Source organism: Notolepis coatsorum, assembly GCF_963971535.1.
Source record: "Notolepis coatsorum genome assembly, chromosome: 12".
Taxonomy (NCBI): Eukaryota; Metazoa; Chordata; class Actinopteri; order Aulopiformes; family Paralepididae; genus Notolepis; species Notolepis coatsorum.
In genome coordinates, this window is record NC_140176.1 from 94,637,488 (window position 1) to 94,662,675 (window position 25,188).

The window sequence follows — 25,188 nt, forward strand, 5'->3', positions numbered from 1 at the left end:
TATCTTATCTTAACACATTGAGTGCCACGCCCGTTCCGGGAAGTGACCTCTTCCGTGCCGCCCATTAACCCCATGTAAACGTAGTTGTAGTTTGTAGAGCTAAACCTATATTTTATAGTATAGCTATGGGTCTAATAACGCCCTCGAGTCTCAGTGAGCTGCTTCTGGTCAACATGCAAAAACGGATTCTTTTTTCATCCGTACATTTCCGTTTGATACCGTTTTGAATATGAACATAGTCCGGCCGCTTCTGAGCAATTCCAGGGAAAAGACACAAACTGCGTTTTTCTGTAATTCAATAAACACGTTGTAATTTTTCGCCTGATTATCGGATCTTCCTGAAATCAACGATAGATCATCATTATTATCCTTGGCCGTGCACGCATGCAATGTGATTTATTTAGTTGATGAAATATTTTCATTTCAGTGTCACAGTATGACATCGATCTCCAAAAGAAAAAAAGTTAAGAAAAAAAAGTTTTTATATTTTTTGGGGCAGGGAGCCGCAGCTGATTGGCTAAAGAGCCGCAGGTTGCCGACCCTGGTTTAAACAGAATGAATAGACTCATACAAAAATATATTAAAAATAAAAAATTCAAATGTTGATTTAGTATTGACGTAATGAACGAATGTTCGAACGTTTGGGCTCAGCCCTAGTGTGGTTCCCGAACCATCTCAGAAAGCGTCCTCACCGCATCTCATTTTCCTCACCGCCTCTCCTTGTCCTCCTCGGCAGAAAACGCTGCGGGCCATGCTGGTCTACACGCCGTGCCACTCTGCCCCGGAGCGCTCGCGGCTGCAGCAGCTGCTTCGGCCCGTGGTGGAGACCATCCTGGTGAAGTGTGCCGACGCCAACAGGTGATGCTGCCCTCTGGTGGACACAGTGTCCGTGATACTGCCCCTCTGGTGGACACAGTGTCCCACCATGAATATGATGACTTGAGTGATAATACTGCCCTCTGGTGGACACAGTGTCCCACCACGAATAGGATGATATTATTATGATTATTATCATCTCAACTGAAGCCCCCTGCAGAACCGCTTGGTTGATACTGCCCTCTGGTGGACACACTGTCATATAGCAAGCGGTGGCCCACCACGGATATTATGACTTGAGTGATGTTTAGTATATTCGCTCTTGTTGCCTTGAGTGATGTGATAACGTCCGTTTGAAGCGGATGGTGTCCACTGAGATCTCTTATGGGGAGTACAATGTCTCTTTTGAGCTAGTACAAGATCTCTTTGGGGTAGTACAAGATTTCTTTTGGGGTAGTACAAGATCTCTTTTGGGCTAGTACTCTTTTGGGGTAGTACAATGTCTCTTTTGGGTAGTACAATGTCTCTTTTGGGCTAGTACAAGATCTCTTTTGGGCTAGTACAAGATCTCTTTTGGGCTAGTACAAGCTCTCTTTTGGGGTAGTACAAGGTATCTTTTGGGGTAGTACAAGGTCTCTTTTGGGCTAGTACAAGGTCTCTTTTGGGGTAGTACAAGGTCTCTTTTGGGCTAGTACAAGGTCTCTTTTGGGGTAGTACAAGATCTCTTTTGGGCTAGTACAAGATCTCTTTTGGGCTAGTACAAGCTCTCTTTTGGGGTAGTACAAGGTATCTTTTGGGGTAGTACAAGGTCTCTTTTAGGCTAGTACAAGATCTCTTTTGGGCTAGTACAAGGTCTCTTTTGGGCTAGTACAAGGTCTCTTTTGAGGTAGTACAAGATCTCTTTTGGGCTAGTACAAGATCTCTTTTGGGCTAGTACAAGCTCTCTTTTTGGGTAGTACAAGCTCTCTTTTGGGGTAGTACAAGGTCTCTTTTGGGTAGTACAAGATCTCTTTTGGGCTAGTACAAGATCTCTTTTGGGCTAGTACAAGCTCTCTTTTTGGGTAGTACAAGCTCTCTTTTGGGCTAGTACAAGGTCTCTTTTGGGCTAGTACAAGGTATCTTTTAGGCTAGTACAAGATCTCTTTTGGGCTAGTACAAGGTCTCTTTTGGGCTAGTACAAGGTCTCTTTTGGGCTAGTACAAGATCTCTTTTGGGGTAGTACAATCTCTCTTTTGGGGTAGTACAAGCTCTCTTTTGGGGTAGTACAAGATCTCTTTTGGGCTAGTACAAGGTCTCTTTTAGGCTAGTACAAGATCTCTTTTGGGGTAGTAGAAGGTCTCTTTTGGGCTAGTACAAGGTCTCTTTTAGGCTAGTACAAGGTCTCTTTTAGGCTAGTACAAGATCTCTTTTGGGCTAGTACAAGGTATCTTTTGGGCTAGTACAAGGTCTCTTTTGGGGTAGTACAAGGTCTCTTTTGGGGTAGTACAAGGTATCTTTTGGGGTAGTACAAGATCTCTTTTGGGCTAGTACAAGATCTCTTTTGGGGTAGTACAAGATCTCTTTTGGGCTAGTACAAGGTATCTTTTGGGGTAGTACAAGGTATCTTTTGGGCTAGTACAAGGTCTCTTTTGGGGTAGTACAAGATCTCTTTTGGGGTAGTACAAGGTCTCTTTTGGGCTAGTACAAGATCTCTTTTGGGGTAGTACAAGGTATCTTTTGGGGTAGTACAAGATCTCTTTTGGGCTAGTACAAGCTCTCTTTTGGGGTAGTACAAGGTCTCTTTTAGGCTAGTACAAGGTCTCTTTTAGGCTAGTACAAGGTATCTTTTGGGCTAGTACAAGGTCTCTTTTGGGGTAGTACAAGGTCTCTTTTGGGGTAGTACAAGGTATCTTTTGGGGTAGTACAAGATCTCTTTTGGGCTAGTACAAGATCTCTTTTGGGGTAGTACAAGATCTCTTTTGGGCTAGTACAAGGTATCTTTTGGGGTAGTACAAGGTATCTTTTGGGCTAGTACAAGGTCTCTTTTGGGGTAGTACAAGATCTCTTTTGGGGTAGTACAAGGTCTCTTTTGGGCTAGTACAAGATCTCTTTTGGGGTAGTACAAGGTATCTTTTGGGGTAGTACAAGATCTCTTTTGGGCTAGTACAAGGTCTCTTTTGGGCTAGTACAAGGTCTCTTTTAGGCTAGTACAAGGTCTCTTTTGGGCTAGTACAAGGTCTCTTTTGGGCTAGTACAAGGTCTCTTTTGGGCTAGTACAAGATCTCTTTTGGGCTAGTACAAGGTCTCTTTTGGGCTAGTACAAGGTCTCTTTTGGGCTAGTACAAGGTCTCTTTTGGGCTAGTACAAGGTCTCTTTTGGGCTAGTACAAGGTCTCTTTTGGGCTAGTACAAGGTCTCTTTTGGGCTAGTACAAGGTCTCTTTTGGGCTAGTACAAGGTCTCTTTTGGGCTAGTACAAGGTCTCTTTTGGGCTAGTACAAGATCTCTTTTGGGCTAGTACAAGGTCTCTTTTGGGGTAGTACAAGGTCTCTTTTGGGGTAGTAGAGGATCTCTTTATGAAGTATCGGGGTGCGTTTCAAAGCAAAACGCTGTGCAGAAATGATAGCAGATACCAGGGCATTTGAATGGGAATTGAACTGTGGTCTCGTGTGTGTTCTCAGTCGTACCAGCCAGCTGTCGGTGTCCACCCTGCTGGAGCTGTGTAAGGGCCAGGTGGGAGAGCTGGCTGTGGGCAGAGAGATCCTCAAAGCAGGTAGGAGACACGGAGACACAGAGACACGGAGACACGGAGACACAATATCTAACATCCCTACTAATAATACTCGAGTAGTACAAGTACAAATCCCCCAAAAACAGTACATAAGTATTGTAACAAAGTACAATTACTCAAGTACTTTACCCCCCTGGTCCGCAGGCTCCGTCGGTGTCGGAGGGGTGGACTTCGTGCTGAACTGCATCCTGGGGTCTCAGACGGAGGCTAATAACTGGCAGGCTCTGTTGGGACGTCTGTGTCTGATCGACAGGCTCCTCCTGGAGTTCCCTGCCGAGTTCTACCCCCACATCGTCTGCGGAGGAGGAGGGATGGACAGCAGTCACCAGTCCCAGACACTCGTAGAGAGGTGAGAGACACTCCGGCCCGGGTAGTGTGATAGTAAAAGGGTTAACATTATGTAGTGTGGCAGTGAAAGGGTTAACCTGCTGTAGTGTGGCAGTGAAAGGGTTAAAGGAACACGGCAACATTATGGGAAATGAGCTCTTAGCGTCTTCTCCAGAGCGAGACAAGATAGATGGATACCAGTTTCCTCTCTGCGTTCAGTAGAAAGCTATCCGGCTGCTGCACGTTAGCCTAGCTTAGCACAATGAATGGAAGCAAACGGTGGTCTTGCATGTCAATATAGCTGTAAGCAGGGTTAGAAATTAAATTTTTTTTTCAAGGGCTTTTTTTGCCCCCCTTAATTGATTTTCGGGGGCTTTTTTTTGTATTTCGGGGGCACTGAATTTTTATGATAAACGGTAGGGGTGGGACGGTTCACAAAATGGACGGTTTGGTTCGTATCACGATTTTGGGGTCACGGTTTTCAGTTCGATATACGTTAATTTTTATTAAAAAAAAATTTAACACTCAAATCTAAACATGCTTCTCATTTATTAAAAATAAAATAAAAGGTTTACAGTGTTTACAGCCTTAAATAATGTTTGGCACACAAAGACCGAACTGACTGAAAAATATAGGCTACATTTGTCAAAGTATTAACTTAGTGCAAACAAACAATATGCTCAGCCAGCACTAGACTTTCCTTTCTTTAATTAATATAAACACACAACATTTTAAATTTTAAATTTAAATTCCCTGATTGTCAGTTATTAATGGAAAGATTCGTTTTCTGCTTGAAATTATTATGTTTCTGTCTACATTTATTTAGACTAACATTATTTAAATATTGAGTGCAACTGTGGTGGATTACGTAATTCGGTGAGTTGGAACTATCTATGGGTTGGCGCCGGGTCCCCACGGACATTTTAGCGTGTGGCACCGCCACCTTCAGCTCCGGTCACGTTAGGAGCAGTTTATAACATCAACAAGCAGCGCGAAAGCGATAATAGTCCCGTTTGGAGTTAGTAAAACACAGTTGTATGTTAGCCTTCTTGGATGTTAAATAAACGCCTATCATTGTCTTTAAACACCCCGCCTCTCAGACTCCCATTTCCTCCTCTGCTACAGTAGCTAGTAGCTACGGTGTTAGCTGTTGTTGTGAAGGGCTAGCTAGCTAACAGCTACAAACATTGTACAAACTGCTAACGCTATGGCAAGATGTGTGTAGGCCTATGTAATGTTAATGGCTATGTTTTTAAAGTCGTAATGAAGATTGATTTATATTGTGCGTGCCATTTTTACACAAACTGACTAGCACCTGGCTGGCTGCAGTGCTGCTGCTGCTGCTGCCTGCAGCCAGTGCAGAACACCGGCTCCGCCAAATGAATTGTTTTATTTGCGCGTCATCTGAACCGTACGATACACACGCTCCATTACCGGATAAATATATATAATTAGTAAACTGTCGGGGGCATTAAGTGCCCCCCTTAACTGATTTTCGAGGGCATTTTGTCCATTTTCAAGGGCATTATGCCCCAAGCCCCCGTTAATTTCGAACCCTGGCTGTAAGCCTTTCTGGCCTTGGCTTCGCAGGCCTGCCCTTTGACCTCAGCTAAGTGCCCACTCATGTTAACCAGACTATTGTTAGACTTAGACTACTGCTCTTCCCTCGTATTAGTCTTTACCACGAAGGTCCGATATTTGCTTGGTTTTGTGGATACGGTTTTAAGTCTCGGACTGTTTTGTTTTTTTGGGTGGAGATCTCTGTAGATGGTTTCACTGGGATTCTCTTGCCAGGGAACAGTTTGGCCTACCGATATTATCGGCCGATATTGGCATTAAAATGTGATATCGAAAATTATCGGTATCTGCTTAAAAAAAAGATTTTTTTTTTTACATTTGTTTAACCTTTATTTACCCAGGCAAGTAAGAACAAATTCAGATTTGATTTATTGTCAAAAGTATGCATAATGTTGTGTTAATTCCACGACAAGAGATATGTAAGGGATAATGTATAGCTACGAGGTCATTGTCGCAAAATAATTGACCGACACAGAGTTTAAAATACCGAGGCGCAGCGCCGAGGTGTTTTAAGCGTCAGTGAAGGTCAATTATTTTGCGACAATGATCGAGTATAGCTATACATTATCCCGCTTATTACATGGCTAACTTACTAACAATATACCTAATTCATCCACAATTAGATCCACTGACTAGATCAAATGAAGACGCAGTTGTTCTGTGGCTCTGTCAGCCCAAATAAAGTGATTATTATTATCGGCAGCCGGTAGGTCTGTGGTCTCTGGTCTGATTGCATGACTGAGTGCAGCTGTGCATATGCTGAGCTGCACTGAGGCAGTGTGTCAGTGGGCTTGATTGCGAACAGCTGCGCACAGCGGTCATTATTGTCCCACAGCGGTCATTATTGTGTGATAACGGACCTCTGACGCGCGCTATTGACCAATCACAAGCAAGCATTTAGGCGAATGTGAAAACGCCATGTAATAAGTAATGTTAATTACCTGAAATTATTCAGTTTTTTGGGGGGGGGAAACCCTGCATATATCGGTATCGGTTGATATCGGTATCGGAAATTAAGAGTTGGACAATATCGGCATATCGGCATCAGTAAAAAAGCCAATATCGAACATCCCCAGTTTGGACCCAAGTCTATTTCCTGTCAGCTATTTTATTAGCAAACACATTGCAACAGGAAATAAACGTGGGTTCATTTAGTTAAGTGGAAACGTTATTGACAAACCAGTTACATGTGGAACTAATCTTAATTCAAACCAGTTACATGTGGAACTAATCTTAATTCAAACCAGTTACATGTGGAACTAATCTTAATTCAAACCAGTTACATGTGGAACTAATCTTAATTCAAACCAGTTACATGTGGAACTAATCTTAATTCAAACCAGTTACATGTGGAATTAATCTTAATTCATGTACACTATAATATATGAATTTGGTGATTGTGGGCAAACATGTCATGAAAGAAAGTGATCACTAGGAGGAGCGGTGTCTAGCGGAGGTCACTTCTAAAGCCGTGCGTCGTCTCCCCTCCCCCCTCCAGGTACCAGAAGCTGCTGCCGCTGCTCAGCTTCGCGCTGCAGTCCATCGACAACTCCCACTCCATGGTGGGCAAGCTGTCCCGCCGCGTCTTCCTGAGCGCCGCGCGCATGGTGGCCCGCGTGCCCCACATCTTCCTCAAGCTCCTGGACATGCTGAGCGTCACCAGCTCCACCCACTACGCCCGCATGCGCCGCCGCCTCCTGGCCATCGCCGAGGAGATGGACATCCTGGACGCCGTCAGCCTGGGGCTGGAGGGCGCGGCGGAGAGCTCCCCCCCCGCCGCCGGCGAGGCCCAGGGACGGGGGGCCGCCGGCGAGGCCTTTCTGGAGCCCTCCGCGCCCCAGAACTCGCCCAACGTCACGGAGGCCAACACGCCCACCCACACGGTGCAGCTGAGCGCCGGGAAGGGCCGCTGTTGTTTCGGCGGGAGGGTGGGAGCGAGTCCCGAGGACATTACGGAGCGACTGGCTGCCATATCCGTCGCCGGACATCACAATATGGCCGCCCCCCAAGCTGAGCACCAAAAGCCCCCCATTCAGGCGCGCAACAGGCCCCCCAGCCAGTGCCTGAACTCCCCCTCCTCCAATCAAACTCCTACCCTCCCCTCACCCTCCACCTCACACCCTCCCCTACCTTTCCCAGGGCCTGAGAGTGTTCCCAAAGCCCGACCCCAGAGCTTCATCCCCAGCAAGCTAGCCTCCTCCACCGCCCCCTCCTGCTCCTCCCCCGGTGCCCAGCGCAAAGTCCCCCAACAGAAGCTCCCCTCGCCGGGCTTCACCCAGGCCCGGCCTCTCCCCTCCAGCCAGATCCACAGACCAAAGCCCTCCCGGCCTGGCCCGGCCCCCGAGGCGCCCAAGGCCCCGTGCCCCCTGCCCTCCTTGAAGCTGGACCTCCACCACTGCACCTCCGCCTCCCTGGACGGTCGACCGGGCACGCCCGGCGGCGCCGGCACCCTCATCCCTAGCGAGGACACCTGCTTCACCCCCGTGGACGAGCGCTTGTTCCGCGGCCTGGACGCCTCTTCCGCCGAGCTCAACTCCTCCATGGAGGACCTGCTGGAGGCGGCCACCACGCCGGGGCTCGGGGGGGGCGACGTCACCTTCCGCTCCGAGGTGGCGGTGCTGTCCCCGGAGCGCGCCGACGGAGGAGGCGGGGGCGAGGGCACCTACAGCGAGGACGTGACGTACCACCAGCAGTGCAAGGAGAAGATGGAGGCGGAGGAGGAGGAGGCGCTGGCCGTGGTCATGGCCCTGTCGGAGTCGCAGGACGCGCTGCCCGTCGTCCCGCAGCTGCAGGTGGACAAGGACGAGGACGTCATCATCATCCAGGTGGACGTGAGTGGAGTCGCCCCCCGCAGGCTGGGAGGGCCAGCTGCATGTGATGCCTTATAGCTTCATTACTCTGTATCCATGATGGAGGGTTGATGTTGGAGCGTATAGCTTCATTAATCTGTATCCATGATGGAGGATTGATGTTAGAGCGTATAGCTTCATTAATCTGTATCCATGATGGAGGATTGATGTTAGAACGTATAGCTTCATTATTACTCTGTATCCATGATGGAGGGTTGATGTTAGAGCGTATAGCTTCATTAATCTGTATCCATGATGGAGGATTGATGTTAGAGCGTATAGCTTCATTAATCTGTATCCATGATGGAGGATTGATGTTAGAGCGTATAGCTTCATTAATCTGTATCCATGATGGAGGATTGATGTTAGAACGTATAGCTTCATTATTACTCTGTATCCATGATGGAGGCTTGATGTTAGAGCGTATAGCTTCATTATTACTCTGTATCCATGATGGAGGATTGATGTTAGAGCGTATAGCTTCATTATTACTCTGTATCCATGATGGAGGATTGATGTTAGAGCGTATAGCTTCATTATTACTCTGTATCCATGATGGAGACAAAAAAAAATTATACATCTAACTGGGCTTCAGATATGGTCCTGCTGTCAACGGATTGTTATAACTGGAAACTATTGAAGCCTTCAGAACCATTTTGAAATGATCTTTAATGGCCTCTCAACTTTCAGTTATAATAGTCGATTCAAATCATTTGAAGTGACAGTAATATGACATTGGTCATCTTTTTCTGACAACCAAAATGGCTGACATATGGCTTTTCTTCTGATTAATTCTAAGTCAGGAAGTACACTAACAGTAGGTCTGTAATAATAATAATGATGTCCGATGATACCAGGGCACAGCGTGTGTAATATTGAGTGTATACCGTATGCCGATGATACAGCGATGTTTATGCGTCGTCGTCCCCAGACCCCAGAAACTCTGCCTGGCCATACCAAAGCGAAGCAGCCCTACCGGGAGGGGGCGGAGTGGCTGAAGGGCCAGCAGATCGGCCTGGGCGCCTTCTCCTCCTGCTACCAGGCCCAGGACGTCGGGACCGGCACCCTCATGGCCGTCAAGCAGGTGAGGGAGACTGAGAACGACACCCTGCTCGTAGGGCTGGGCGATTAATCGATTTAATCGATTAATTCAAATTCATGATTTAGGACGATTAAAAATTTTTTTAATGAAATATCGATTTTCACAAAAGAAAAGAAAAAAAATATTTACCAAAAGTGATGTTTGGTGAAAGTTAGATTTGCACTTTATTAATCCCAATAGGGAAATTCATTCTTGATCAAGAGGCACCTTTTATTTGTTTTAAGTGAACATTGGTGAAAAAGCAAGTTATTGCACTATTAATCCCAATAGGGACATTCATCTTTGTTTGATCAAGAGTAACCTTTTATATATATATATTATAATATTTTTTTTAAGTGAAAATTGGTGAAAGTTAGGTTCCCAATAGGGAAATTCATCTTGGCTTGAAAATTTTTTGTGTCAAATAAAAACAAAGCTTATATGAATGATTTCCTTGGCGTTTCTAGTTTTTAAGAGAAAGAAATCAATTAAAATCGTAAATCTGATGTGGTGTGAAAAAATCTGAGATTTTATTTTTAGGCCATATTGCCCAGCCCTACCTGCTCGTCGGAACTCTGTTTGTGTTTTCAGCCGGTGGACCGTTCAATCATTCCGTCGCGTTTAGCCACGCTGTCCCTAGTGGTGGCACACAGGCACTGCACCTCCACCTTGACTCATGTTCTGAGAATCTGCCCCCGATGCGTCCGATCTATGACACTGACACGTTTCCTTTTTTTATCGAAAGGTGTCCTATTTCATATCTATGCGTCACACAGGGCATCGATTACTTTTCCTGCCCACAACCCTTCCAGGTGTACAGTGTCACATAGGGGTGTAACAATGCATCGATCCTAAGGTGACGATTCAACTGCATCGATTTGAAAATGTATCGAATCGAATCATGGTCAAATGAAGAGATTTCATGATGCATTGAATCGTTGCCTGAAGAATCGTAATAGAATCGAATCGTTGTGAGGTTGAATCGTTACACCCCTATGTCACATAATGAGATTAGAATGTTCAGAACTGAAATAACGATGATGTCAACAACTACTGGCCCTTGAAGACGGCATGGCGTCGAAGTTCTTAGATAGAATTCGGAGAAGTGTTCCAAATCATGTACACCTAACCCTGGACGTGCTTCCTCCTCCTCCCTCCCTCCCTGCCTTCTCCTCCTCCTCCCTCCCTCCCTCCCTTCTCCCTCTCCCTGCCTTCTCCTCCTCCTCCCTCCCTCCCTCCCTCCCTCCTCCCCCCTCCCCCCTCCCTCCTCCCTCCTCTTCTTCCCTACCCCCTCCTCCTTCCTCCCTCCCTCCCTCCCTCCTCCCCCCTCCCTCCCTCCCTCCTCCCTCCTCCTCCCCCTCCCTCCTCCTTCCTCCCCCTCCCTCTCTCCTCCCCCCTCCCTCCCTCCCTCCTCCCTCCTCTTCTTCCCTACCCCCTCCTCCTTCCTCCCCCTCCCTCTCTCCTCCCCCCTCCCTCATCCTCCCCCTCCCTCCTCCTCCTCTTCCTCCCCCTCCCTCCCCCCTCCCTCCCTCCTCCTCCCCCTCCCTCCTCCTCCTCTTCCTCCTCCCTCCCTCCCTCTCTTACTCCTCCTTCTCCCTCCTCCTCCCTCCCTCCCTCCCTCCTCCTCTTCCTCCTCCCTCCCTCCCTCTCTTACTCCTCCTCCTCCCCCTCCCTCCCTCCCTCCTCCTCCTCTCCCTCCACCCTCCTCTTCCTCCTCCTCCCCCTCCCCCTCCCTCCTCCTCCTCCTCCTCTAGGTGACCTATGTAAGGAACACCTCCTCGGAGCAGGAGGAGGTGGTGGGGGCGCTGAGGGAGGAGATCAGGATGATGGGTCACCTGAACCACCCCAACATCATCCGCATGCTGGGGGCCACCTGTGAGAAGAACAACTACAACCTCTTCGTGGAGTGGATGGCAGGTAGGTCCTGCAAAACAAAACGTGTACGAGAACCATATTGTTCATGTAAATTGCTGTATATGTTGTGAAACGGTCACAGAGAAGCCAAGGATTAGAAATTGATTCGCAAAAAAAATGAACACAAAAAACGAATAGCAATCGTAAGCAGGACTGCACTGAACTGGTTACTATAGCGACACGTGAACGTACCGCCTTTGAACTGGTTACTGTAGCGACACGTGAACGTACCGCCTTTGAACTGGTTACTGTAGCGACACGTGAACGTACCGCCTTTGAACTGGTTACTATAGCGACACGTGAACGTACCGCCTTTGAACTGGTTACTATAGCGACACGTGAACGTACCGCCTTTGAACTGGTTACTATAGCGACACGTGAACGTACCGCCTTTGAACTGGTTACTATAGCGACACGTGAACGTAGGGCCTTTGAACTGGTTACTATAGCGACACGTGAACGTACCGCCTTTGAACTGGTTACTATAGCGACACGTGAACGTGCAGCCTTTGAACTGGTTACTATGTTACGTGAACATGCGGCCTTTGCTTCCAGGCGGCAGTGTGTCCCACCTGCTCAACAAGTACGGCGCCTTCAAGGAGGCTGTGATCATCAACTACACAGAACAGCTGCTGCGGGGCCTCGCCTACCTTCACGAGAACCAGATCATCCACAGAGACATCAAAGGTGAGGGGTGGGAGGTCACACACTCTCTACACCCAGAGGAGCGCTGTTCTTCCGTTGTTCCATCAGTCACTGGAGTTGAGGATTTAGTTTAGCTGGAGTTGAGGATGTAGACAAAATTCTTATTGGAGACTGGAACACGGATATGCAACGAAAAGATGCACCCGTCTTCAAGGCCTTCAGTAGGTTTTGTGATCTGCATGGCCTCAGCCAGCTAATCACCCAACCCACACGTGTATGTGAATCAACTCAGACTACCATTGACCTCATTCTGACCTCCGACAAGTCCAAGATCTCAAATAAAGGGGTTATAGCATGTGGGTTAAGTGATCATTATATGATATTCTGTACCCGAAAAAAACTAAAACAAAAGGCTGGCTGCCACAAAACAGTCACATCTAGAGACCTCAAAACCTACTCTAGCGAGGCCTTCAACCTTGAACTGGAGAGTCTGGACTGGTCAGATGAACTCAATGGTACACTGGTTGACGAAACATGGCTTGGTTTCAAAACCAAATTCTCAGCAATACTAAACGACATGGCCCCCCTAAGAACCACCAGGGTAAAAAATCGCGCTGAGCCGTGGATGCACTCCGAAATACTGGCCGCTATGAAAACCAGAGACAAAAAATGCTCTGAGTTTCGTAAAAGTCAGTCAAAGCTTACTAAAAGCACGAGCAGTGAACTCCAAGCCCACGTGACTGAACTCAAACTAGAAAGAAACAGACTAAGAAACGACGTAAACTCCATGATCAAAACTGCAAAAAAGAATTTCATCAATGACAAAACTGAGGAAAACAAAAACAAACCACGTGAACTTTGGAAATTACTCAATAATCAACTAGGATGCAGTAAAAAACTTAAAACCAGATTCTCAAACATAAACATAAAAACTGACAACACGCTCATCACAGACAAGCTGGATGTAGCCAATTACTTAAACATTTTCTTCACAAACATAGCCACAACACTGGTAAACAAACTACCCTCCCACTCAGGGCTTTATGGGGTAGAACACATAGTAGCTTTCTACAAAAACCTAGGGGTCCGCAAGGACGACTTCAAGCTGGAAACGGTAACAACAGATGAGGTACTCAATAAACTGAGCGCCCTCCAACCTAACAAGGCCACTGGCCATGACAACATCCCCTCCAAATTCCTCAGAGACTCAGCAGCCGCCATCACACCAATCATCACACACATAATAAACCTCTCCATAAAACAGGGACACGTCCCCAAGGACTTCAAAATTGCGAGGGTGACCCCTCTGCACAAAAAGGGCAGCAAATTAGACCCAGGCAACTACCGCCCTGTTTCTATTCTCACCTCCATCTCGAAAGTCATGGAAAAAATAGTCTACGAACAGGTCGAAAAGTACCTAGCGGAAAAAAATCTAATCTACGAATTCCAATCTGGCTTCAGAACATCCCACTCCACTGACACATGCCTTCTCTATTTGAATGACCACATCAAACAAGAGGTGGACGCAGGCAAATACTGCGGCATGGTCATGCTGGACCTACAAAAGGCCTTTGACACGGTCAATCACTCCATTCTGATTGACAAGCTAAAAGCAATTGGTTTTGATAGTCTATCAGTGAGCTGGATGCAATCCTACCTTGAGGGGAGGGAACAGATGGTGGAGGTAAACGGTACCCTATCCCCCCCCCTCACAGTGAGCTGTGGTGTTCCACAAGGAAGCATACTAGGACCGCTACTGTTCCTAATTTATGCAAATGACATGTCGTCAGCTTGTGACTGCAACTTGTTCCTGTTTGCGGACGACTCAGCCCTGCTGGTCTCTGACAAGAACAAGTTACAGGTTGAAAAAACCCTCAGCTCGGAACTAGGCAGAATCTGCATATGGCTCGCTGATAACAAACTATCATTACACATGGGCAAAACAGAGTCCATTCTCTTCGGTTCAAATAACAAACTCAGCAAGACCGACGGCTTCTCAGTTACAGTGGGTGACAATATTGTCACAAGGAAAGATGAAATTACCTACCTGGGGTCCATCCTAGAGGCTAATCTCTCCTGTGACAAAATGGCATCCAATGTAATAAAAAAAGTCAACCAACGAACTCGATTCTTGTACCGGATCTCCTCTCTGGTAAACAAGAACACCCTGAAGACTCTGGCAGGAGCACTCATTCAGGGGTACTACGACTATGCTTGCACCTCATGGTACCAAAGCACCTCAAAGGCGCTAAAAACAAAATTACAAACATCTCAAAACAAACTGGTCAGACTACTGCTTGACCTTACTCCTAGAACCCACCTCACCCCTGCCCACTTCGACAACCTAGGATGGCTTAGAGTAGACGACAGAGTACAACAACTTGCAATGGGCCTGGTCTACAAGATACACTACACGACCAAGGTACCCATGTACATGTCAAAATACTTCCCAAAGGTCAGTGAATACCACGATCACAACACCAGAGGGAGCTCCACAAATCATGTCAAACCCAGATTCGGCTCAAATAAGGGACTAAACACGTTTCGCAATTATGCCACATCAATGTGGAACGCCCTACCCAAAGCTGTAAAGGAATGTGGATCACTACCCACTTTCAAAACCTCTCTCAAGGGACACCTACGGGAGACTGCAATTCAACACTGGCCCCTGTAAATATCCTAACCCAATCATTCCAACCCCCTCCAATGTACAGTCATTTACCTAGTATGGTTTTGTCAATAGTTCAATGTACAATTGTGTTTGTTTGTACAGTGTCTCCTCCCCCCCCCCCTCAATGTACAGTGTTACTTGTTTATACAGTATGCCCCCCGCCCCCCCCCCCCCCCCCCCCAACCACCTCCAATGTAAATTACCCAGTATGGTTGTCAATATCCCAATGTACCCAACCCCCCCCACCCAACCTCCAATGTACAGTTTCTACGTCAAATGTATATACTCCCTTTTCTTGACTCCTTCTGTATCACAAACAGTACTGTATTTGCAAATCTGGTATGTCATAAATGTATAGATGTAGCAGTACTGACTATCTGTATGTCATGTATGTCATATATGTCTATATGAATTGAAAATGGGGGACCCTGATGGAAACAAGACAAACGTCTTTCTCAGGTCTGCATCCCCTTAACAATTGTATGTATTGAGCCGTACTGTATTGTACCCATTCTGCAATCTGTTAAATAAAGTTTTCATTCATTCATTCATTCATTCATTCACTCTGCAGCCAGAGGGCACCTGAACTCTCTCGAGGAGAGCTCCTCGGTCCACAGGTCGCGGCTGTGAATGTGAAACCGACCGGTCTCTCTGGGAACAGTGGCGCCCAGTCTCTTACACAGACCTGCTCTCAGGAGATAATATACTGATGAAGCCTCTCTCTGAGCCAGGACACCCTGTTCTCTGCACACGTCGTGGCCGATCACAGTATCACACAGCCCCACCATTAGGGCTGTACCGAAGAAATCCTCAAACAAAATCCTCAAAGTGATTAATCTGATTAAATTGGTATATATATTTTTTTATATTAAATCAACTTTCTTTAACTCATTCTGCGGCAATCACGGAAAAAGTCGGGTTAACTCGCCAACCGCTCAGCGCCAATCACGAGAAAAGTCGGGTTTTAATCGTTATTTCTTTTATTAGCTATATGCATTCATTTTCATCCATCCAGCCTGATGTTATCATTGGGAATGGGTCTGAGTAGAGCCATATGAAATCCGCGATCACGGAATCGCGGACGGAATCGCGGAATTGAGCAATAAAAATGGAATAAACTGTAAATAAAAAAAACAAAAAATTATAATTTTTTTTTTTTAATGTTGTGGGACTTGTACAGCACTTTGTTCAACTTTGTCAGTGCTGTAAAGTTTAAACCTTTTTAAATCTTAGACAAACAAAACACTTTGCTTTCATGAAATATTGTAAGCCGTCATTTGAGGCTTTATAAAAGCAGCACAATGAACACAAATCTGTCAGTGCTGAGTCCGACCTAATCTTAAATAACAAACAGCATTGCTTGTTGTAGTTAACAAAGAGAGGCAGAGTTGATTTAGCAAAAAAAAAATATATATATATATATAATTTATATTTTTATATTTCTTAATGATCACATTTTATTTTCATATTCGAATCCCATGCCCATCGAACGAAGCTTCGAAGTATTTAAGACAGCCCTATTAAATGGACTGTTATATCTTATTAAATTGTGGACATTTATTCATTCCCACTTATTAGACACTATTTCTGATGGTAAAATGAGCGTACAAAGCAAAATACAGAATTCTGAAATATTAAAACGGAATTTGGAAAAAAATAAAATGGAATTTGGAAAAAAATTTAACGGATTTCATATGGCTCTAGGTCTGAGCTCGCAAAAGGGCAAATACCGCCGCCTACGCCTTCCAGCAGGTATTGCACTCTATTAGAAATGGTGTAGTTTCTTTTCAGGGCCAATCTGAGCCGTGCGGGCAGGGTTTAAATACTCAGGCGAGGTAGGCCTATACAACGATGGCATGGAACAGTAACCCCGCCCGCCCGCCCATGTGTAACGCTCTGTAATGTTGGACGGACCTCCACAAGCAGTATTTGGAATGGCGATCAGATAATCTGATATTTCTTTCTACCGCGATCGCGGCTGTCTGTGTGTCTGTCTGTGTGTGTGTGGCTGTGTGCCGTTGGGTGCAGGAGGGGACTGGGGGAGCCTCGCGCTATGAGGCCCTTTTCATTCTTGCATGAGGAAGGATAATAACGATGATCTAGCGTTGATTTCAGGATGATTAGATAATCAGGCAAAAAAAATTACCGTGTTTAGTGTATTCCACTAAAGGGCTATTATCGCGTCTTTTCCTGGGATTACTAAGAATCACAAACTATATTCATATTCAAAACGGAAATGTACGGATGAAAAAAACAATCCGTTTTGTGCATGTTGACTGGAAGCAACTCACTGACAATCGACGGGTGTATTAGACCCATAGCTATAATATAAGATATATTTTAAGCACTCGCAAGTGAACAAAGCGCCCCATTGACTTACAGTTCTGGCTTAATAGCGCCCTCTGGCGCCCCGACCCGTGGCGCAGAATGAGTTAATGAATATAACGTCAGTTTCGTCAACATAAATAATCCAATAAGGGCACGGTTGGTACGAAAGTGATGGTGACGTCTTGATGGAGCGCCGAGTGCCAAGCGGATGCAGATAGGCTACATCATTTATGATAATTGTTTTATTTGAATTTTTATGACTAGTCATATACTATAATATTAGTGTAGCCTAATCTTTATCATACAACTGTGAAGAAAAACCCCATTGGTTTAAACGGAACGTTTGAATGAAGCTTCGAAGCTTCGAACTATTCGGTAGAGCCCTACCCACCATGAATACATAGTCTCAAACTGAAAAGAAAAAATATAATGGAACTGCATACTGCATTACATGCTTCTTTTTACAATGTCTGACATGAGCAGACCTCCACAAACACTGATCAGATGACACAAATGACACTGTAGTCTTGACTAAATGGTAAATGGACTGCATTTATATAACCGCTTTTTATCCGAAGCGCTTTACAACTTATGCCTCACATTTCACCCATTCACACCGACGGCGGAGCAAGGTGCCAACCTTCTCATCGGGAACAGTTAACGTCACGGTGACCAATTGCAGCCACTCTTATTGTCTGGGACCAAATACGGCCACGCCCCACTCCCAGCAAAAAGTGGGAATCTCTAGAATGGGTTTGGGGCGGCGCTGTATACGGAAGTAGCTCTCAAGGTGACGATTAGACAACACTTTTTTGTTGTCAGTAGATGGCAGCATTGGTTTAAAATTAAAGGCTGAAAATGTTGAGAACTACAACACTGCATTTCCCAAGAGCGTTAGCACAGGTCGCAGGTCACTGGGATGGGTCTATATTCTCCGACGTGATCTGAACAGCGTTAAACTATTACTGCAACCTCGGTATAGCGACCGCGAATGGCCAACTAATTATCTTAACAAAAGTGCGCTGGTAGCATTACATATGTTGTCTAAAGGGGGACATATGGTACAATTTAAGATTCTAATGATAATCGGCATATAAAGGACAAGATAAAGCATCGTTAATTTGTAAGAAACCTCAATGAAAACGGCGCAGGGTGCTATTGTTATGAAAATGTGATAGAATCCTATAAAAATGTGGACGCACTTGGCCTACGTTCCGTTAGGGGTCAAGTGTCTTGTTCAAGGACACTTCGACAGGTGGAGCCGGATTCTAACCGGGAACCTTCTGATTACTAGGGGTGGGAATCGCCAGAGACCTCACGATACGATACTATCGCGATACTTGCGTCACAATACGATAGTACCGCGATACTAAATATATCGCAATATTTTGCTATTTCTTATTATTATTTTTATTTTTTTCAAATTTAATTTATTATCTTTTTCAACTGCAAAGTAAAACTGTCAACATGTTTTATCTAATAAAGTTCAGTCTGTTCATCTCACTTCAATAATTTTTATTGCAGAACATGGTATTTTCTCAAGCAGACATATGTAAACACTGTAATCTGTGTTGCATGTACCTGACAAACTGAACTGTTTGTATTACAGTCATATTCCAACTTAACTGAATGCACGTGTGTGTGTGTGTGTGTGTGTGTGTGTGTGTGTGTGTGTGTGTGTGTGTGTGTGTGTGTGTGTGTGGACTACTGTACTATTACAGGTATTGAAATGAACAATGCAACTTCCTTATACTAAAAAAAAAAATGTGAATAATTAAATATCGATACTTGGCGTCCCTGTATCGATAGTGTATCGCCACGCAAAGTATCACGATACTACTACATATCGATTTTTCCCCCCACCCCTACTGATTACCTCCTGAGCCACTGTCGGCCCCTACACACACACACGCGCGCACACACACGCGCACACACACACTCGCACACACACAGTGACTCACTCACACATCCTCCAACTCGTCCCTTCCCACTTCTTCATGCTCTCCTCTCTCCCAGGTGCCAACCTGCTGATTGACAGCACGGGCCACAGGTTGAGGATAGCGGACTTTGGTGCGGCTGCCAGGCTGGCGTCTAAGGGCACGGGGGCCGGGGAGTTCCAAGGCCAGCTCCTGGGAACCATCGCCTTCATGGCCCCTGAGGTACGGCTGTGAAACACACACACACGCACACGCACACACACGCACACAAGAGGCTGGAGTCTCTTAAACCCACTCCATTCACAGGCTGCGAGGCAGAGACTCTCGGGGAGCAGTGAACGCAAGGCAAGCCGCTGTTTCACGAGTTGCCTGACTGGAGGCCTTTGTTGAAGGAGCATCTACACAACGTTCTGTCGTCGTGGCTGGAACTCAGTGTGTTAAACACAAAGGCTGTTTAATCACATGCTTCTAAACACAAAGGCTGTTTAATCACATGCTTCTAAACACAAAGGATGTTTAATCACATGCTTCTAAACAGAAAGGCTGTTTAATCACATGCTTCTAAACAGAAAGGATGTTTAATCACATGCTTCTAAACAGAAAGGATGTTTAATCACATGCTTCTAAACAGAAAGGCTGTTTAATCACATGCTTCTAAACAGAAAGGATGTTTAATCACATGCTTCTAAACAGAAAGGCTGTTTAATCACATGCTTCTAAACACAAAGGCTGTTTAATCACATGCTTCTAAACACAAAGGCTGTTTAATCACATGCTTCTAAACAGAAAGGCTGTTTAATCACATGCTTCTAAACACAAAGGATGTTTAATCACATGCTTCTAAACACAAAGGCTGTTTAATCACATGCTTCTAAACACAAAGGATGTTTAATCACATACTTCTAAACACAAAGGCTGTTTAATCACATGCTTCTAAACAGAAAGGCTGTTTAATCACATGCTTCTAAACACAAAGGCTGTTTAATCACATGCTTCTAAACACAAAGGCTGTTTAATCACATGCTTCTAAACACAAATGATGTTTATTCACATGCTTCTAAACACAAAGGATGTTTAATCACATGCTTCTAAACACAAAGGCTGTTTAATCACATGCTTCTAAACACAAAGGCTGTTTAATCACATGCTTCTAAACACAAAGGATGTTTAATCACATGCTTCTAAACACAAAGGCTGTTTAATCACATGCTTCTAAACAGAGTCTGTTTAATCACATGCTTCTAAACACAAAGGCTGTTTAATCACATGCTTCTAAACACAAAGGCTGTTTAATCACATGCTTCTAAACACAAAGGATGTTTAATCACATGCTTCTAAACACAAAGGATGTTTAATCGCATGCTTCTAAACACAAAGGCTGTTTAATCACATGCTTCTAAACACAAAGGATGTTTAATCACATGCTTCTAAACACAAAGGCTGTTTAATCACATGCTTCTAAACACAAAGGCTGTTTAATCACATGCTTCTAAACACAAAGGCTGTTTAATCACATGCTTCTAAACACAAAGGCTGTTTAATCACATGCTTCTAAACACAAAGGCTGTTTAATCACATGCTTCTAAACAGAAAGGATGTTTAATCACATGCTTCTAAACAGAGGCTGTTTAATCACATGCTTCTAAACACAAAGGATGTTTAATCACATGCTTCTAAACAGAAAGGATGTTTAATCACATGCTTCTAAGCTGAAAGGATGTTTAATCACATGCTTAATAATAATTGTTAGACTAGAAGTCTATTTGTCATGCAGTTTAACACACACACGCGGGATGGGCGACCCACAGGAACACACACACACATGCACTGAGTCGCCGATGAAATGTCTCTCTGCACTTTTCCCATCCCGTTGTCCTTCCCCCCATGGGCAGCCGGGAGCAGATAGGGCGTCAACGTGAGCCGCGCCCCGGGGACCAATCCAAGTGCTCCTGTCCGTCTTCGTCAAGGACGCCACAGCGTTAGCGATCTGTTGTGCATGTTTTTCCATTTGGGTTTATCTTATCGGGGGGGAACCCTTGCGAGCACGGGGAGAACATGCAAACTCCACACAGAAAGGACTGGGAGATACCCCACCTGAGTACCTGGCATCATGGAAAACCTGGTCCCCAAGCGGGAATCGAACCCTGGACCTTCTTGCTGTGAGGCGACAGTGTTAACCACTACACCACCGTGCCGCACATCACATGCTTCTAAGCTGAAAAGATGTTTAATCACATGCTTCTAAACAGAAAGGATGTTTAATCACATGCTTCTAAACAGAAAGGATGTTTAATCACATGCTTCTAAACAAAGGATGTTTAATCACATGCTTCTAAACAGAAAGGCTGTTTAATCACATGCTTCTAAACAGAAAGGATGTTTAATCACATGCTTCTAAGCTGAAAAGATGTTTAATCACATGCTTCTAAGCTGAAAAGATGTTTAATCACATGCTTCTAAGCTGAAAAGATGTTTAATCACATGCTTCTAAACAGAAAGGATGTTTAATCACATGCTTCTAAACAGAAAGGATGTTTAATCACATGCTTCTAAGCTGAAAGGATGTTTAATCACATGCTTCTAAACAGAAAGGATGTAGAAGAATCACATGCTGTACAGAAGCTTCCATTGTTGTTGTTGAAGGTTTGTTTGGTTGAGTCACATGACTAGAGGCCAGATCTTCGGCCTTTTCTTTACCAGGGAAGCCATTTAAATGTCAATGGTCTCCGACAAAGCACACTTTTGTAGTGAAATCCAGCTGCCATTATGTGGGCCATTGAGAGTCACGTGTCGGCTTGGGGAGCCGGCTAAAGTGCATTTAGATTTCTCAGTAACTCCCAAATGAAAGAAATTGTAATCCCTTTTGAGAGGGTCCACAATGGCGGCGGCCCTTAAAGCCTTGTTATCATTGTGGCGGCCAACCTTGTTTAATTAGGAGGGAGTTCAGCTGGCCTCCAGCAGCAGCAGCCCAGTTAATTACCAGAGAGATCTCTCTCTCTCTCTATCTCTCTCTCTATTGGTCTCTCTCTGTCTCTCTCTTTCTCTGTCTCTGTCTCTATCTCTCTCTGTCTCTCTCTTTCTCTCTCTGTCTCTGTCTCTCTCTCTCTCTTCTATCTCTTGGTCTATATCTCTCTCTGTTTCTCTCTCTGTCTCAGTCTCTCTCTCTCTCTCTCTCGTTCTCTTGGTCTATATCTCTCTCTGTCCCCGGTTCTCTCTCTGTCTATCTCTCTCTTCCCCCCCCTCCCTCTCTCTCTCTAATGGAGTATTCCCCAGAGGGCCTAGCGGGCTGCTGCCTCCTCCTCCTCCTCCACCTCCTCCCTAACGAGGCAGGTTGTGATGCTGTGTCCCACGGGCTGCTAGTGGAATGTAACCGTGTTGTTGTCGTCCTGACGCCATGCTAGGAGGCTGCTGCTAGCTGCCACTTGTTGACCTGACGCCATGCTAGGAAGCTGCTGCTAGCTGCCACTTGTTCACCTGACACCATGCTAGGAAGCTGCTGCTAGCTGCCACTTGTTGTTCTGACACCATGCTAGGAAGCTGTTGTTCTGACACCATGCTAGGAAGCTGCTGCTAGCTGCCACTTGTTGACCTGACACCATGCTAGGAGGCTGCTAGCTGCCACTTGTTGACCTGACACCATGCTAGGAGGCTGCTAGCTGCCACTTGTTGATCTGACACCATGCTAGGAGGCTGCTAGCTGCCACTTGTTGACCTGACACCATGCTAGGAGGCTGCTAGCTGCCACTTGTTGATCTGACACCATGCTAGGAGGCTGCTAGCTGCCACTTGTTGACCTGACACCATGCTAGGAGGCTGCTAGCTGCCACTTGTTGACCTGACACCATGCTAGGAGGCTGCTAGCTGCCACTTGTTGACCTGACACCATGCTAGGAGGCTGCTAGCTGCCACTTGTTGACCTGACACCATGCTAGGAGGCTGCTAGCTGCCACTTGTTGACCTGACACCATGCTAGGAGGCTGCTAGCTGCCACTTGTTGATCTGACACCATGCTAGGAGGCTGCTAGCTGCCACTTGTTGATCTGACACCATGCTAGGAGGCTGCTAGCTGCCACTTGTTGACCTGACACCATGCTAGGAGGCTGCTAGCTGCCACTTGTGTACAGCGTTCTGTTCCAGGAAGCTGTGGTATATTAATAATAATAATAATACATTTTATTTATAAAGCGCTTTTCAAGAACCCATGAGCAAAACAAATGAACAGAGAAACAAAGAACCACAGTGAATAAGCAACAGTATGAATATGCAAGACATAAAACCACGGGTAACAAGTAACCGATACAGAGTCCAGTAGGGGAACAGTCAGGGAAGTAAGGAAACTGAAGGGAGGGGGGGGGGGGGGGGGGGGGGGGGGGGGGGGCAGGAGAGGGAGAAGAGAAAGTAGGGAAGGGGAGGTTGGAGGAGGGTGTAAGATTGTATGCTTGGGAGAACAGGTAGGTTTTGAGTCGGGATTTAAAGGTGGAGAGTGGGGGAGAGTCTCTGACAGTCTGAGGGAGGGTGTTCCAAAGTCTGGGTGCAGCTCGTGAAAAAGCCCGGTCACCAAAACGTTTTAGTTTGGATGCCTGGACAGTGAGGGAAGCAGTGGAAGAGGACCGCGGGGAACGGGTGGGGCGGTAAGGGAGAAGGAGGTCAGTCAGGTAGGGGGGGGCCAGGCTATGGAGGGCTTTGAAGGTGAGGAGTAGTGTTTTGAAGTTGATGCATTCCTTGATCGGGAGCCAGTGGAGAGAGTGGAGGACAGGAGTGATGTGTTCACGGGACCGGGTGTTAGTGAGGAGGCGGGCGGCTGAGTTCTGGACCATCTGCAGTTTATGGAGGGGGGCGGGAGGTGATGCCAGTGAGGAGGGAGTTGCAATAGTCCAGGCGGGAGGAGATGAAGGCGTGTATGAGGGATTCAGCAGCAGGGGGGAGAGGCAGTGATGAATTTTGGCAATGTTGCAGAGGTGAAAGTATGATGTTTATACAATGGAGCGGACATGGGGGTCGAATGAGAGGGTGGGGTCGAGGATGACACAGAGGTTGTGGACTAAGGGGGAGGGGTTGTTCAGTGACTAAGACATTTGAGACAAGTGAGCTTAGATAGATAAATACTTTATTTGAGGGGGAATTCTGGTGTCGGCCACAGTACACTGGCAAAAACACAGGCTAAATATGATTTTTGATTGTGTAACAATATTTGACTATTTGTTTTTTCCAGTGCAAAGTACAGTGTGATTCCACATCTGTTTGATGTATTCTTTTGTTAAAATAAATGTTGTGTTGTTTTATTTAATTTAAAAGGGTATATATATTTTTTTTAAATATTTTTCCCCCTCCTTTTTCCTCCGATTTTCTCCCATCCCAATGTTAGTCGTTATGCCAATTCCCAATCCCCTTCCTGGTTGCTGCGCACTTACCCCCCACAGTCGGTCTGGGAGAGTGGAGGCTATCGCATGCTTCCTCCGACACACGTCTAGCCAATCAACCGCTTATTTTCACCTGGTAGCGCGGACTCTCACTGAGAGGGTGTAACGTGTGGAAGGATCACACTACCCCCCTTAGATCCTATCTGCGCTGAGCAGGCGCCCCGACCGAACTGTAGGAGTCGCTGTTTACAACGACCCGGACCCACCCCGCCAGCTTTCCCACCCTCTAATACTGCCAATTGTATTAGTGTGAACGGCCAGCCAAGCTGGTGACACGCCGGGAGCTGGATTCGAACAGGCGGATCCAGCGTCCCCGGCATTGGTGACGAACGCAATCTCCGCTACGCCACCTGACCGCCTAAAAGGGTATATTTTAATAAATGTTTTATCCCCAAACTTTTATAATACTGCTGCAAGGAACAATTTTTAGATTAACTTAAAGAATACATTTGTATTTATTGTTGAAGATGGTAAAGTAAAAGGCCATATCTTTGTATGGATCCAAGTTTCAAGTTTCTTTAATAGTTGTCGTACAGAATACTTTTATACAAAATGCTTCTTACTGTTACGCTCCAGAGACTGTGCAAGACAAGATAAGTATGAAATAAAATAACATAGTATAGCATGTAAAAGAAATGAGGTCACAGTGTTCAGTATAGACATATGTACAATGTTCGATGCAGAATAGACGTAACTGAGTTACCATATAATATACAATACTATGCAGTGTACTAATATACAATACTATATAGTGCAAGGCAGAAATGGGATGAGGTGCAATTTAGGTACAATTTACAGTAGGTGTACGAGTTGTAGTGCAAATCCTTTATCAATAAATATAAAGTGTTTGTGTG

At 45.6% G+C, this 25,188-nt stretch overlaps 1 protein-coding gene across 1 annotated transcript in view; it reads left to right on the forward strand.

The window, feature by feature from the left end:
- The window catches only part of map3k1 (mitogen-activated protein kinase kinase kinase 1, E3 ubiquitin protein ligase), a 117,736-nt gene that overhangs the window by 84,155 nt on the left and 8,393 nt on the right, over positions 1-25,188 (forward strand). The window contains exons 10-17 of the mRNA XM_084325946.1: positions 737-858; positions 3,475-3,566; positions 3,729-3,933; positions 6,988-8,320; positions 9,270-9,422; positions 11,174-11,336; positions 11,889-12,020; positions 18,994-19,136. Of these exons, the coding sequence (XP_084182072.1) occupies positions 737-858; positions 3,475-3,566; positions 3,729-3,933; positions 6,988-8,320; positions 9,270-9,422; positions 11,174-11,336; positions 11,889-12,020; positions 18,994-19,136 (2,343 nt within the window). The remainder of the gene's footprint in view (positions 1-736; positions 859-3,474; positions 3,567-3,728; positions 3,934-6,987; positions 8,321-9,269; positions 9,423-11,173; positions 11,337-11,888; positions 12,021-18,993; positions 19,137-25,188) is intronic.